Genomic DNA, 16494 nt, shown 5'->3' on the forward strand with positions numbered 1-16494 from the left:
AAGAACACTCTTTGACATAAATCACAGCAAGATCTTTTTTGACCCACCTCCTAGAGTAAAGGAAATAAAAACAAAAATAAATGGGACCTAATGAAACTTAAAAACTTTTGCACAGCAAAGGAAACTATAAACAAGACAAAAAGACAACCCTCAGAATAGGAGAAAATATTTGCAAATGAATCAATGGACAAAGGATTAATCTCCAAAATATATAAACAGTTCATGCAGCTCAATATTAAAAAAACAAACAACCCAATCCAAAAATGGGCAGAAGACCTAAATAGACATTTCTCCAAAGAAGACATACAGATGGCCAAGAGGCACATGAAAAGCGGCTCAGTATCACAGATTATTAGAGAAATGAAAATCAAAACTACAGTGAGGTATCACCTCACACCGGTTAGAATGGGCATCATCAGAAAATCTACAAACAACAAATGCTGGAGAGGGTGTGGAGAAAAGGGAACCCTCTTGCATTGCTGGTGGGAATGTAAATTGATACAGCCACTATGGAGAACAGCATGGAGGTTCCTTAAAAAACTAAAAATAGAATTACCATATGACCAAGCAATCCCACTACTGGGCATATACCCAGAGAAAACCATAACTCAAAAAGACACATGCACCCCAATGTTCATTGCAGCACTATTTCCAATAGCTAGGTCATGGAAGCAACCTAAATGCCCATCAACAGATGAATGGATAAAGAAGATATGGTACATATATACAATGGAATATTACTCAGCCATAAAAAGGAAAGAAATTGGGTCACTTGTAGAGATGTGGATGGACCTAGAACTGTCATACAGAGTGAAGTAAGTCAGAAAGAGAAAAACAAATATCGTATATTAATGCATGTATGTGGAACCTAGAAAAATGATACAGATGAGCCGGTTTGCAGGACAGAAGTTGAGACACAGATGTAGAGAACAGACGTATGGACACCAAGGGGGGAAAGCGGGGGGTGGGATGGTGGTGGTGGTGGGATGAATTGGGATATTGGGATTGACATATATACACTAATATGTATAAGATAGATAACTAATAAGAACCTGCTGTATAAAAAATAATAATAAAATAACATTTTTTAAAAAGTGGAAAATTACCATTAAGCAAACACACAGGAATAATTGTTGCAATCAAGAATCATCGGGCTTCCCTGGTGGCGCAGTGGTTGAGAATCTGCCTGCCAAGGCAGGGGACACGGGTTTGAGCCCTGGCCTGGGAAGATCCCACATGCCGCGGAGCAACTAGGCCCGTGAGCCACAACTACTGAGCCTGCGCGTCTGGAGCCTGTGCTCCGCAACAAGAGAGGCCGCGATAGTGAGAGGCCCGCGCACCACGATGAAGAGTGCTCCCCGCTTGCTGCAACTGGAGAAGGCCCTCGCACAGAAACGAAGACCCAACACAGCCAAAAATAAAAATAAGTAAATAAAATAAAGAATTATTTAAAAAAAGAAAAGAGTAAAATATTAAAAAAAAAAAAAAAAAAGAATCATCAATGGGCTTCCCTGGTGGTGCAGTGGTTAAGAATCTGCCTACCATTGCAGAGGACTCGGGTTCGAGCCCTGGTCCGGGAAGATCCCACATGCCGCGAAGCAACTAAGCCTGTGCGCCACAACTACTGAGCCTGTGCTCTGGAGCCCGCAAGCCACAACTAGAGAAAACCCGCACTCAACAACGAAGACCCAACACAGCCAAAAATAAATAAATTAATTAATTTAAAAAAATCATCAATAGATGCTAAAATTAGAGGTTTAAGGTATAATGAGAAACAAGATATTTGGTCAAGAAGCACCTGTCCACAAGGTAACTATTCATTACAAAGGGAAAACTAGTAAATTTACCATGGGGATGTCTGTCAGATAAATGATCAAAGATGACAGCAGTAATGAGACATAGTCCCCAAAATATAATTTATTCACTGTGAAGTCCCCTGCTTTCATTTTCCTTGTTATACTTAAAAGTTGCTAAGACAGTAGTATTAAATGTTCTCACCACACACACAAAAAAGATAATTAGGTGATGGAGGTGTTAACCAATCCTATGGTGGTAATCATTTTGTAATATGTGTGTATCACAACATCACGTTTAAACTTACACAATGCTATATGCCAACTGTATCTCAATAACGCTGGAAAAAATTATACACAATCTAGGCTTTTGTTTAAATAAACTGTTTAATTTAGAACAATTTTAGATTTACAGAAAAACTGTGAACATAGTACAGAGAGTTCCCATATACCCCACACCCAGTTTCACATATTATTAACACCTTGCATCAATATGGTACACTTGTGACAATTAATGAACCAATATTAAAAATTGTTATTCCTTAAAAAAAAAAAAAAAAAACTAAACATGATCCACTCACAGCCCTCATAAAGACCCTCAGACAGTCACACCCACATAATATGTCCACACTCAGGCAAACATACTTATACTTATCCATAGAAACAGAGCTGCAAAACTTGGGCTCAAAGCCTTTTCCTCTAAGCCTTGAAACAGAAAACATCAGATTCCTGAGGCTGACATTTAGTCCTTGATCTAGCCACGCCTGAAGCTGACAATGCTTTTGGAGTTTTCTGTTACGTGAGCTAAATTTTTCCCTTTTTTGCTGGAACCCATTTAAGTTCGACTTTTTTGTTTGTTTGTTTGTTTGTTTGCAACCAGGGTTCTGGCTGATAGAGATAAATAAGGCTTTTGCCAGGTGAAAAAAAAGGGGGCAGTGGGGGAGGAAGGAGCCACCCCAAGATGGAAGATGGCATTTACAGAGGCCTGGAGATATCAGAAAGCATGACCTGTGGCTAGCTGTCAGGCAGAGGGGTCTGAATTCAGTCTGAGCAATTGGAATCTAGTCATTGGGGGCCACCGAATGTTCTTCTTTTTTAATTTATTTTTAATTTATTTATTTTTGGCTGCCTTGGGTCTTCCTTGCTGTGCGTGGGCTTTCTCTAGTTGTGGCGAGAGGGGGCTACTCTTTGTTGCAGTGCACGGGCTTCTCATTGCGGTGTCTTCTCTTGTGGACCACGGGCTCTAGGCCCGCGGGCTTCAGTAGTTGTGGCTCGGGGACTCTAGAGCACAGGCTCAATAGCTGTGGCGCTCGGGCTCAGTTGCTCCGCTGCTTGTGGGATTTTCCTGGACCAGGGCTCGAACCCGAGTATGCAGGCGGATTCTTAACCACTGCACCACGAGGGAAGCCCCCACCAAATATTCTTGATCGGGGGAGTTCCACGCTCAGAACTCCCCAGCGGGAGACAGTGATTGGATGAATAAGTGTATTCCACTCAAACGTGCGAAATAGGTGCAGGTGAGGAGACCCCGGTCGGAGCTCGTTGAGCAACTTTGAACTACAACTTCCGGCATGCAATGCGAGAGACTCCTTGTCCTCCTGATTTGCCCCCCGGCTTCAAGCCTGACGATTGGTTGGATGGGCTGCTTGTCAGACCAAACTCGGGTTTTGATTGGTCGAGTTCAAGCTGTGCTCCGAGCTCCAGGCCCATGGGTCCCGGCACAGCGCTCCAGCAGGCAACATGGTAAGCCGGCAACTCAGCATGGGGGGCCCTGAGGGGCTAGGGGTTCCGCCGAGGGGGATCCAGGGAGACACCGAGGAGACCGGGATCCCTTTGTGGGCACTGAGGTCTCTGAGGGATTTGGGATCGCGCTGAGGGCCGTGTTTCCCTCTCTGAGGTCAGGGTCTTACTGCGGGACCTATGAGGGGGTGGGGGGTTGTACAAGGGAACTGGAAGGCCTTGAGCGTTCTGGGCTTCGGACAAGTCCCTGGGGGGCCCTCTAGGGGCCTGGGGTTCTGCTGAGGGTGTCGTCCCGTGGAGGGTACTGGGGATCTGAACACCTTCGGAGCCCCGTGAGGGAGATCTGGGGTCCCCCTGGGGCCCACTCTGGGGATGGTGTCCTGCGGGAGCGTGGGGGCCGCGCCGACAGGGTCCATCGGGGCTCCCTACGGGTGTGGCGTGTGCCGAAGGACTAGGGAGAATCCTGAGAGGAGGGGGCCATGCGGAGGGGATCTGGGTGGGCTCAGAGCGGGGGAGGGTCCCAGAATTGGAGACGGCACAGTTGGAACCCTCAGGTCTCGCGTGGTTCTGGGTCCAACCCATTGAGTTTATTCTTCAAGCTTAGCCTGGCCCCTGTGGGTCAGGCGGGTGCTGGGCGAGGGCGGAGACCCACCAGCCCCTAGGACTGGACAGAGGGAGAGACAGGATGGAGGGGCCAGGAAGGCGGCCTGACCTTGCTTGGGGTGGGGGGTGACCCCGAGGAGGGGCGTTGGAGGTGGGTCTGAAGTAAGAGCATTGATGGAAGGGGTTGATGAAATTGGATGTCGTTCCAGGGTGCGGGACGCTGTGGGAGGTGAGGGGAAGGGCTCTCGGAAACGGGATAGAGGAAAGTCGCATTGATGTTACTTAGCAGGATTCTGGGATCACAGATCCAGGAAAGAGCTTTGAGCTGAGGAGGGACATGGGCTGATGGGATGCTTCAGAGATCTTTGGAGATCTGCAGAGCGTGGACCCTAAGACTGGAGGCTGCTGGGGGCGGGCGGTGCGAAACATCCCTGGATGGACCTCGGGAGCCTTAGGTGGAGGGATGCATGTCTTCCCTCCTTCCCTTCTCTTCCTTCTTCATCCTTCCTCCCTCTTCTTCTTCCTTCCTCTCTCCCCCTCTCCTTCCTTTGTAACGTCCTTCCTCTCCAAGTGCTGGGATCGCAGTTTGAACCATGGGTCTCCTCCCTGGGAGGTGTCCGAGGGTAATGGGGTCAGCGATGGAGAGCCCCGGGGTCTGGAAGGGTCTCTGAGACCCGAATGGTTGGGCGCAGAGGACGCCGGGGGAGAGAGCCGGGCAGTGAGGCGCGTTGGTCCTGAGCTGGGTCCGCCTGGCCTTGCGGGCTGAGGAGTGGAGTTGGACGTTTACTATGAGACTGGGAAGGGCCTGGGCCGCCTGGAGGAGCCGAAAGCCGTGTCCACGGGAGTGATGGGTCGGTGCTGGGGCCTCCAGGGAAGGGCCTGGAGGAGGCATGGTCTGCGAGCTCGGCAGAGAGGTTCTGCCAGGGGATGATGGGTCACAAGGGAGAGGTGTCTGGAGAGCCAGGGAGGCTCTGGGGAGCAGCTGCTGGGAGGTGCTGGGTTTCCAGGAAGGAGTGGAGGAGGGGTCCTGGGAGGAAGGGCGGGGCCGCTTCGAGGGGCCCAACTGTGCTCTGGGTCATTAATGCCTGCTAGCCAGTCTGCACTTGGGTGGGGGGAGGTGAGCAGTGAGACCAGAAAGATGACACCCCACCTCATTATTGAAAAAATGTTCCTGGTCTCAGTTTACAAGTCACGGCATAGAGAACATATCCTATTAGTCTTTTATTTTAATGATGGATTTCTCAGCAGTCATTCTGAATTACAGTGCTAGGCCCGATAGCCATCACATTAGAGCTTTCCCTGTTAAAGTTAGCTTATTTTTGCCTGATTAAAGGATAATTTTAATAATTAGTTTTAATATGAATGTAATCTTTATTTCATTTTAGTTGTTAATACCATAGTACTAGCAGACAGCCCTCCTGAGCACTTAATTTTACATAATTACTGATAGCAAATTGGTATTTACTGCATTCAAGCAGGAAAACCCAGCTTCAGACTGATTACCAAAAACATTTTTTCTAAAACGTTTTAAAATAAGTATATGAAAATGTGTAATGAATTGTTGTTTAAAAGTTTGTTAGTAGAACTTGGTAAGAAAATTCCTAATTAAAAAAAGTCATCCCACTCAAACGTGTAAGTCTTTATCCTTAAACAGGTAGTGGGGCCAGAAATAGACCGCTTTCCTCCTTGGTTGATTACAAAGGGAGGGAGAGGGAGAGAGGGTGACTTCAATTATCAGGGATAATTTAAGAAGGGAAAGACTTGGGGGACAGAGCCACCTGGACAAGCTCACCTGAGACACAGTTACAAAAACTGCGTCCGTGGGACTGTGGGAGAAGAGCGCTTCCACTGGGTGTGCTCGGCTCGTTGTAGGTCCAGAAGGTGGTCGTGAGAGTACACGAAACAAAATAGGAAGCACCCCATTTCCAGATGAGGAAACTGAGGCTTGGGGAGATTTAAATCCTTAGCACAAGGAGGAAAGCGAGCCCCAGTGTCTGCTCCAGCACGTGCTCTCCGCCGCCCCACACCCCAGCCAGGTGGTGGGGAGGGACGTGCGTTTTGCTGGGGCTCCCAGGGTTGGGTCTGAGCCCAACCCAGGACCTTTCCCCAAGAAGCAGCTTGAGCCAGGGTGGCCCTGCCTCCGCCACCTGGCCCCAGCGTCTCTATAAATAGCCGGGGTTCCGAGGCGTGAGCTTGTGATCCTCTGGCTGGCACTGCCCTTCACGTTTCCTCCCCCCAGGCTGTCCTTGGAGTGCAGCTGGTGGTGACGTTGCTCACTGCCACCCTCATGCATAGGCTTGCACCACACTGCTCCTTCGCGCGCTGGCTGCTCTGCAATGGCAGGTGAGCCACACCCCCTCCCCGGGCGGTGGGCGGAGCCCCTAAGGCCCCGCCCTCCCTGGTTTTTCTCCTAGCCCTGCCTGAAGCCCTGCAAGACGAGGTTTTTTTGTTTTGTTTAAAAAAAAAAAAAAACCCAACTTTGCTGAGATGTAATTGACGTACAATCTGCAAATATTTGAAGTACACAGTTGGATCAATTTTGACAGATTGTACACATCGCTCAGACCATCTCCACACTCAGAAGAGCAGCTGCTTCCCCCACTCCTGCTCCCCTTCATCCCTACTCTAGCTGTAGATCTGTTTCCTGAAGCTTTTTTTTGTCCCGGTTTGGGTTTCGGAGCCTTTCTGAGAATCTGGTGGAAATTGTGAACTCTCTAGGGCAATTCACATGGCAGTTCCTCCAGGAGAGTTAGCCAGCAGATTCTGGGATGTCTAGGACCCCTGCTGCACTCCGCTAACCAACCCCCCAGCCCACCTCCCCGGCCTTCCCCTGGCTTTGGATGGCCCCTACCCATCCTGTCCCAGGCTTTTGGGGGGCCAGGCTTCCCTCTGACTACAGTTCCTGCTTTGATCCCCGCCCCGCACCCAAGGTTCACTGCCTTGGTCCCCCCCTCCCATGCCCAAGCTTTCCTGACTGCCTGTCTCTGCCCTCAGTCTCTTCCGATACAAGCACCCTTCCGAGGAAGAGCTTCGGGCCCTGGCGGGGAAGCAGAGGCCCAGAGGCAGGAAGGAGCGGTGAGTGAACCCCCAGCCTTAGGTAAGTGGCTCCCTTCCAGGGGAGGCCATGAGGGCACAGGGCCTTCCCTGCCCACTTCCAGGCACTGCTCTGGGCACAGGAGAATTGGGGACACCCCAGGCTGAGGAGATGGTCACTGTCATTCACTGGTTGCCTCCAGTTGGCGTCTAATGCTTATTGGAAGTTTGCTCTGGGCCAGCCCTATGGGTGGGTGGTGGCCACACCCTGGCATTCAGAGGACACCCAGGCTGGGGGAGAAGGTACCTCCTAGGCCTCCTGTGCTCTGAGGGTGACATGGTAGAGCCTCTCAGGCTGGGGTGGGGTGGACCGCCATGGCTGCCTGGGGAGGGGAGGATAGAGGGTGCTGTTCTGACACATTCCCCCCTCCTCCCAGGTGGGCCAATGGCTATAGTGAGGAGAAGCCGTTATCCGTGCCCCGAGACACCCCTTTCCAGCTGGAGACCTGTCCCCTCACAGCCGTTGATGCCCTCGGTAACAGCTGGGTCCCCAACTCCCCTGGCCCTTGGCTCACACCCTGGTGGGGTTGGTGGGGGGAGCATCCTGGGCGGGCTAAGCTGGGGGCTCAATTGCATGCTCCCCGCAGTCCTGCGCTTCTTCCTGGAGTACCAGTGGTTTGTGGACTTCGCGGTGTACTCGGGTGGCGTGTACCTCTTCACAGAGGCCTACTACTATGTGCTGGGCCCGGCCAAGGAGACCAACATCGCTGTGTTCTGGTGCCTGCTCACCATCGCCTTCTCTATGTATCCTTCCTCTTAGCTCCCCAGGTGGGGAAGGTGGAGGCATGTGGAAGCTGGACCCCAGGCTCCTTGTCACCCCAGAAACTCAGTGGTGTAAAGCAGTCACTATTTTATGTTTTCCTGGGCCGGGGCTCAGCTGGGTTGCCTCATATCTGCTCCAAGTGGGCTTGCCTTTCAGCAGTCTAGAGCAAGCTTCCTCACCACAGGGGCCAGGAAGGAAAAGGGGGCACTGCAGGCCTCCTGAGGCTTTGCCTGAAGTCGGTCCACCCCAGCCCTGTCCATTCTCTGGGTCAAAGCAACTCAGCAGTCCAGAACAGATGCAGGGGCTGGCAAAGAGACGTCCCTTCTGTAATTTTTTTAGGAAGCTGCATAGAGAGCAGAGAGGCAAAACTGTGACTTTGAGGACCCAAGTCAGAGACAATGTCCTTGTGGAATGGGCTTGCAAAGAAGGGCAGATTGGAGATAGAGACTTGTATCTCTTGCAGCCTCTCAGAGGAACGGGAAACTCAGGAGCTGTGAATTCAGCCAGGAGGCTGAGTGGGTCAGGGAGACTTGACCTCCTGACAGACAGACAGACAGAGGCAGAGTTGGCCATTTCTAACTGACCACCGGCAGTGTGATGAGGCCAAGCTGGAGGCCTGGCTCAGGACCGCCCGCTCGCTGATGACACAGGCCTGAACAGCAGTGAGCCTCGTGTCATGGGCTTGCCCAGCAACTCACTCCTCTGCTCCCCAGGACTCCAAGCCTGAACTTCCATATTTGTGATCTGGAGTCGGGGGGAGGGGTCACTGGTTGTGGGGGGTGGATGGGGGAGGGGTCACTACAGGCACTGGAGGCCTCCTTAGCCCTGCCCCCAGCAAGGTGTTCCTGACCGTGACCCGGCTGTACTTCAGTGCAGAGGAGGGGGGCGAGCGCTCAGTCTGCCTCACCTTCGCCTTCCTCTTCCTCCTCCTGGCCATGCTGGTGCAGGTGGTGCCGGAGGAGACCCTTGAGCTGGGCCTGGAGCCAGGTATGTGCAGTCTGGGACCTGGGGTCTCCGCCTCCATCACTGCCTCATGTAAGCTGGCGAAGGCGGGGTTTAAGTGGCTTTTCCACCTGCACAGTAGGTGAAGGAAGGGACCCCTGGGGCCCGAGCAGTCTCCATGGGTAATTTGGGGGAGGAAATAGATAATGGTATAAAATTCATAAAGTACAAGAGGATATAGAATGAAAATCATCCTTCTACGCTGGTTCTCCTCCCCAGAGGAAACCTAGGGCACCACATTCCCGTATTCACATAAAACAGTTGTGTATATGTCTCTATGCCTTGTCTTTTTCCCTTAGAAACAATAAATATTATTATCATATTAAGCAAAGTAAGTCAGACATAAATGAACTTATTTCAAAACAGAAATAGAGTCACAGACATAGAAAAGAAACTTATGGTTACCAAAGGGGAAAGTGGGATCGGGGAGATAAATTAGGAGTTTGGGATTAACATATACACACTACTATAGATAAAATAGATAAACAACAGGGACTACTGTATGGCACAGGGAACTATATTCAATATCTTGTAATAACCTATAATGGAAAAGACTCTTAAAAAGAATATATGTACATATGAATATATATATATATATATCTATATATATCTATATATATCTATCTATCTGAATCACTTTGCTGTACTGTAAATGAACTATACTTCAATTAAGTATTGGAGGTTGTCCCTAAATGCTATGTACAGTAAATGTATGTTACAGTAACATAGTAATAGTAACTTGATGCTACATTTTGTAACAGCTATACAATATTTCACTTTATGGATTTGCTGTGGTTATTTAACCAGGTCCCAATTTATGGACATTTAAGTCTTTCCGCTATTAAATGTTGTTGCACAAAACCATGTTGTACTACAATGTTGTACAAGATCAGCCTTGTGCTTGTGACCCTGTGCAAGAAAGTGCATTTATAATTTTAATAATGTTGCAAAATTGCCCTTCAGAAAGAGATGTATGAACACGCATATTTCCCCACATCCTCTCCAATATGTTCTCTCAGACTTTTTTGTCTTGGGTGATCTGATGGGTGAAAATATAAGTGAGGTTGAGCATCTTTTCATATGTTGAAGAGTCATTTCTATTGCCCTTCTGGAAAAGTTTTGTTCTTTTGCCTAGTTTTCTACTGGGATGTCGACCATTTTATTGATTTGTAGAAGTTCTTTATATATTAAGGAAATTAGCCTTTATGTGTGATACGATTTGTAAATATTTTTTCTTAGTTTCTCATTTTTCTTTTGACTTTCTCTGCTTCTTGAATGATCTTTTAAAAATATAATTTGGATCACTTTTCTGCCTGACACCAGACTCTAATGGTCTTTTGATAAAGATAAAAATACTTGCCATGGCCCACATGGTCCTGCTGACTCCTTGAGCTTTATCATAACCAATTCTTCTCACCGTTCAATTTTTAAATTATATAATGAATATATATAAAAGAATATATATATATATATTACAAAGCCAAATAATGTAAATACCCATGAATCCACCTCTCCCATTCAATAGGCTGCCTTTTTGTTTTGTTAATAGCTTCCCTCACTGTGCAAAAGCTTTTTAGTTTGATGTAGTCCCATTTGTTTATTTTTGCTTTTGTTTGCCTTGCCTGAGGATGCATGTTCAAAAAAATATTGATAAGACCAATGTCAAAGAATGTACCACCTATGTTTTCTTCTAGGAGTTTTGTGGTTTCTTGTCCTACATTTAAGTCTTTAATCCATTTTCAGTTTATTTTTGTATATGGTGTGAGAAAGTAGTGCACTTTGATTTTTTTGCATGTAGCTGTCCAGTTTTCCTAGCACCATTTAATTAATTAATTAATTTATTTATTTATTTATGGCTGTGTTGGGTCTTCGTTTCTGTGCGAGGGCTTTCTCTAGTTGCGGCAAGTGGGGGCCACTCTTCATCGCGGTGCGCGGGCCTCTCACTGTCGCAGCCTCTCTTGTTGCGGAGCACAGGCTCCAGACGCACAGGCTCAGCAATTGTGGCTCATGGGCCTAGTTGCTCCGCGGCATGTGGGATCTTCCCAGACCAGGGCTCGAACCCGTGTCCCTTGCATTGGCAGGCAGATTCTCAACCACTGCGCCACCAGGGAAGCCCCCATGTGTTCTTGATTAACATATATTCCCTGCCTCTATGTGTCCAATAAAGTCAAATCCCCATCTTTCCTAACTTCTTGTTTCTGACGCATCAGTCATTAAAAGGTTAATCTCCCTCTGGGATGATTTCTCCCAGAGGGAGACCATTTCGATTTCGACATCTCGATTTCTCCAGGTAGGGCTGTCAGTGTTTTCTTTATGTATTTTGAGGCTAATTGACAAAGTGTTTACAAGTTTAAAATTGCTACGTCTTCCTGGCAAATCAGCCATTTTTTCATGATGTATGGACCCATTTTGATTCTAATAATACTTCCATCTTAGTCTAGTTTGTCTGGTATTAATATAGCCTTTCCAGCTTTCTTCCTCCCTCCTTCCCTCCCTCCCTCCCTTCCTTCTTCCTTCTTTTCTTTTTAAATTGATATATACTTGACATATTAGTTTCAGGTGTACAACATGATTCAATATTTGTGTATACTGCAAAATGAGCACCACAATAAGTCTAGTTAACATCCATCACTGCACATAGTTACAATTTTTTTTCTTGTGATGAGAACTTTTAAGATCTACTTGCTTAGCAACTTTCAAATATACAATACTACCTTTCTTTTGATTAGTATTTGTTATATCTTTTTGACATCCCTTTACTTTCAACCTTCCAGTGACCTCATGTTGAGGTATGTCTACTTTAAAAAATAATAATAATAAATATATAGATATAGATATTTTCTTTCTTTATTTTCTTTCTTTATTTTTTAATTTGGCCATGCTGCATGGCTTGTGGGATCTTGGTTCTATGACCAGGGATTGAACCTGCGCCCTCAGCAGTGAAATTTCAGAGTCCTAACCACTGGACTGCCAGGGAATTCCCTATCTGGATATTTTCCATCAAGTCTGATAGTCTGTATCATTTAACTTCAAAGTTTAATCCACTTACATTTATTGTGATTTCTGACATATTTGGCCTTGTCTCTACCATCTTACATTTTCACTTTCTATTTGTTCCTTTTCTTTTGTGCTGTTGACAGTGGCTGCCAGCTTAATTGTCCTTCCTTTTAGGTGATCTGTCATAACTTCTGACTGCTTTGTGAGCTCTTTGTTTTTGGTATTCTGCAGTTTTGCCACAGTGTGTCTAGGTATGGATTTCTTTGTATTTATCTGGTTTTATACACTTTGTATGTATCATCCATTCTGCAGACTTCTCATTAATTCCCTTTCAATATCTCTTCTTCATTCTCTCTTCTCTCCCTTTGGGGTTCAGACTTGACTTATATTGAACTTCTTATTCTGTCCTCTTTATCTCTTAATCGTCCATCACATTTCCCACCTTCCTGTCTTTCTGAGTTGGAATCTGAGTGATTTCTTCAGATCCAATTCATTAGTTCCTTCTCTGGCTCCTTCTAAGATGCTGTTTAACAACTTATCACTTCAATAATTATATTTTCCTTTTGGAAGAGCTTAACTGATTCCTTTGCAAATCCACCTGGTCCTCTGAGGTAGTCTCATGTCACCTGTTCTGTGATTCCAACTTTTATTTTCCTCAGGCATTTCACACAGAAGCCTTGCAGTCTAAACTTGTCCTTTGTTTTTTTCTCCTGACTCACCTTTATGGTAATTTGTTGTCTTGTGTGTTTGGTGATTTTGGTTGTGAACTCATATTATTTGCTTTTACTCCGTGGAAAATGTTGGGGCCTGAACTGAGAATTCTTTCCAGGACTTTGATTTCCTCCTGTGGAGCCCTTCATGACCCTCCAGCCTCGGGGAAGCTCAGACTCAGTGCCCTCCACCCCCATGTCCCTCAGTCCAATCAAGGGTGTCTGCCTAGCACATTCTCCTGAGCTTCACATAACTGGAGAACAAAATGGTCCTCATGCTTGTCACAGGGCCTGGCTGCCACTAGTGTGTTCCTACCTGGGGAACGAAAGGATGTCTGGGAGGGGGGCAGAGTAGGCTCTGAGGCCCCAAGGGTCTATTTTGGACACCTCCCTCTCTTTGTCTTCTCCAGGCCTGGCCAGTATGACCCAGAATTTGGAGCCACTTCTGAAGACACAGGGCTGGGACTGGGCGTGAGTCCTGGGAAGGGAGGGGGAGCAGCAGCATGCTGTGACCTGCAGGCAGGGTGCTGACCTGCCGCGGGGCCCTGACCCTTCTCTTTTTCCCAGTCTTCCTCTGGTCAAGCTGGCCATCCGCGTGGGGCTGGCGGCAGTGGGCTCCATGCTGGGTGCCTTCCTCACCTTCCCAGGCCTGCGGCTGGCCCAGACCCACCATGATGCACTGACCATGTCGGAAGACCGGCCCATGCTGCAGTTACGTGGGGGACCAGGTGGATGGAGGGTTAGGGAGCCTAGGGGAGGGGCCGGTGGGGATGGTGTGTGCCCAAGCCTACCCGCTCTGCGCCCTTGCCCCCAGGTTCCTTCTGCACACCAGCTTCCTGTCCCCCCTGTTTGTCCTGTGGCTCTGGACCAAGCCCATGGCGCGGGACTTCCTGCACCAGGCTCCCTTTGGGAGCACGTCCTTTTCTCTGTGCGTATGGAAGTGGGAGGCAGGGCAGCTGGGGCCCCCTCTGGGTACTCCAGTCTCTGAGGCTAAGGGAGGAGTGGGTCCTGGGAGAGGATCCTGGGGCAGAGGGCAGCCTCACTAGCCCCCTCGCCCCTCTCGGCGCAGGCTGTCCGACTCGGCCTTCGACTCGCTGCGTCTCTGGATGCTGGTGGCACTGTGCCTGCTGCGGCTGGCGGTGACCCGGCCCCACCTGCAGGCCTACCTGTGCCTGGCCAAGGCTCGAGTGGAGCAGCTGCGGCGGGAGGCCGGCCGCATCGAGGCCCGAGAGATCCAACGGCGGGTACCGGCGCGGGGGGCGGGGAGGGAACCTGGGCCTCAGGGCGGGGTTCCCTGTCCCTCAGGCGTGGGGTTACCCGGAGCCCGAAGGTCCCCTGCTGCAGCCACTGCTACCTGTCCACCAGGTGGTGCGGGTGTACTGCTACGTGACAGTCGTGAGCCTGCAGTACCTGAGTCCGCTCATCCTCACACTCAACTGCACGCTGCTGCTCAAGACGCTGGGTGAGAACCCGCCTGGGCGACGGCGGGGGCGGGGTCTGGAGTTGGAGCGGGGCGGGGCTGAGCCTGGAACGAGGGGCTGCAGTTGTAGTTGGGTGGGAGAGGGGAGGGGAGGGCCGGAGATTGAGCGAGGCGGGGGCGGGGCCTGTCTACAGAGGGGGCGGGGCAGAGGCTGGAGGGCCCTGAGATGGGGCGAGGTCAGAGGCGGAGCCTGGGGTGGGGCCCGAAGCTGAGGTGCGGGCAGAGCCTGAGGTAGCCGAGGCGGTGGAAGGAGGCAGAGCCTACTGGCCATACTGGCCAGGCCTGGGGAAGACAAAGAGAGGGAGGTGTCCAAAATAGACCCCTGGGGCCTCAGAGCCTACTCTGCCCCCCTCCCAGACATCCTTTCGTTCCCCAGGTAGGAACACACTAGTGGCAGCCAGGCCCTGTGACAAGCATGAGGACAATTTTGTTCTCCAGTTATGTGAAGCTCAGGAGAATGTGCTAGGCAGACACCCTTGATTGGACTGAGGGACATGGGGGCGGGGCGGGTGAGTGTCAGCATGGGTGGGGGTCCTGGAGGCCAACTCCGCCTGCGCCTCCACCCATCCCTCCCTCCACCCTCTTTCTCTCGCAGGCGGCTACTCCTGGGGCCTGGGCCCCGTCCCCCCGCTGTCCCCCACCCCGTCCTCAGCCCGCGATGGCCCAGTCGGCCCCGAGGAGGATGAGGCCCAGCAGATAGTGGCCCTGATCGCCGGGGTCCTGGGCAGCTTGCTCACGCCACTCTTCCTCCGCGGCGTCCTCGCCTTCCTCATCTGGTGGATCGCCACCTGCCAACTGCTCTCCAGCCTCTTCGGCCTGTACTTCCACCAGCATCTGGCGGGCTCCTAGCCCGCCTGCAGACACTCCTGCGGCCCCAAGGTCTGGTCCTGGTCCAGCGGGGCGCGGGCCACCCCCTCTGTGTCCCCAGGTGCAAGGTGGTCCTGGGAGTCCCAGATGCGTCCGCTGTGCCAGTCCCCTTCACTGCATGCCTGAGCCGTGGCCACGCCTTGGACCCTGAGCTTCTGTCTAGAAACTGATTCCCCAGGCCCAGAGGCAGAGGGTCCCACGGCCAGCCATTGTTCCCAGATTGCATGTGCCCAGTTTGACTGCAGTGGGGGTGGGCATGGGGGTGGGAGGGGGCACTATTCTGAATAAAGGAGCAAGCCACTTTTTTTTTTAAATTAATTCAATTAATTTATTTTTGGCTGCTTTGGTTCTTTGTTACTGCGTGCGGGCTTTCTCTAGTTGCGGCGAGTGGGGGCTACTCTTTGTTGTGGTGTGTGGGATTCTCATTGCAGTGGCTTCTCTTGTTGCGGAGCACGGGCTCTAGGCGTGTGGGCTTCAGTAGTTGTGGCGCGTGGGCTCAGTAGTTGTGGCTTGCGGGCTCTAGAGCGCAGGCTCAGTAGTTGTGGCACACGGACTTAATTGCTCCATGGCATGTGGGATCTTCCAGGACCAGGGCTCGAACCCGTGTCTCCTGCATTGGCAGGTGGATTCTTAATCACTGCGCCACCAGGGAAGCCCGAGCGAGCCGCTTTTTACAAAAAGGATTCAGGTGGTTTGGGAGGCGGCTTTCTGCATGCTGTCAGGTTAAGTAGTGCAGGCTGGGTGGGGAGTCCGGGGCTTCAGTGCTGAAAGAAGGGAATGATGGAGGGAGAGCATAGCAAAGGCCTGGGAGGAAGAAATGAAGAGGGAATGAAAGGGGGTGAGAAGAAATGGACAAAGGGTGAGAAGTGAGAGAAATGGGGGAGAGGGAGGTGGGTGAGCCCATGGTACTGGGCAGGGGGCCATGGGGGATACCGCCCTCTTCCACAAGTACAGGGGGACTGCTTTCTTATCAAGGTCACACACAGCAAATGAGCACATTGTTGAGGCCGTGGTGACTCAGGAGAACGAGGACGAGGGGCCATCACTGACTGGCATTTTCCTGTAGCTGTGGTCATGCGGTGGGAAACCCGTGTGCGTGCACGTGTGTATTCTAATGTACGTGTTGTTAAAATTCAACTGAGTACATTTTAAAGATCTTATTGGCTTTATATAACAATTCATGAATCGGGCTGCATCCAATCCAGCAGATAGAAAGGAGTTCTGAGGAGCTGCATAAAAGACTTTTGTAAGGCAGAAGGGAGTGGGAACAAAGAAGTTATATTAGCGAAAAGTGGACTTATGGCAAGGTCCCTTTCCTTTAGGGAATGGCAGCTATCAGGTAGATCACCTCACTCATGCTGATCAGGCGATTTCTGATTGACTGGTTTCAGAGTCCATTTCTGGACGAGCTGAAACTGTAATTAAGTCTCGGTTTGGTGACATAAG

General features: G+C 50.0%; 1 protein-coding gene across 1 annotated transcript; it reads left to right on the top strand.

Annotated features, from left to right (window-relative positions):
* Nucleotides 1-3464: 3464 nt before the first annotated feature.
* On the top strand, nt 3465-15372 carry TMEM161A (transmembrane protein 161A). The gene is made up of 12 exons (XM_036849238.1): nt 3465-3536; nt 6376-6479; nt 7131-7211; nt 7607-7704; nt 7817-7973; nt 8828-8979; nt 13112-13172; nt 13269-13412; nt 13516-13629; nt 13771-13945; nt 14067-14163; nt 14777-15372. Exons 1-12 carry the CDS (start codon nt 3534-3536, stop codon nt 15028-15030), a joined length of 1440 nt encoding a protein of 479 aa, XP_036705133.1. The 5' UTR covers nt 3465-3533; the 3' UTR covers nt 15031-15372.
* The last annotated feature ends 1122 nt before the right edge of the window (nt 15373-16494 follow it).

The sequence above is a fragment of the Balaenoptera musculus genome, chromosome 3, assembly GCF_009873245.2.
Source record: "Balaenoptera musculus isolate JJ_BM4_2016_0621 chromosome 3, mBalMus1.pri.v3, whole genome shotgun sequence".
Classification (NCBI taxonomy): Eukaryota; Metazoa; Chordata; class Mammalia; order Artiodactyla; family Balaenopteridae; genus Balaenoptera; species Balaenoptera musculus.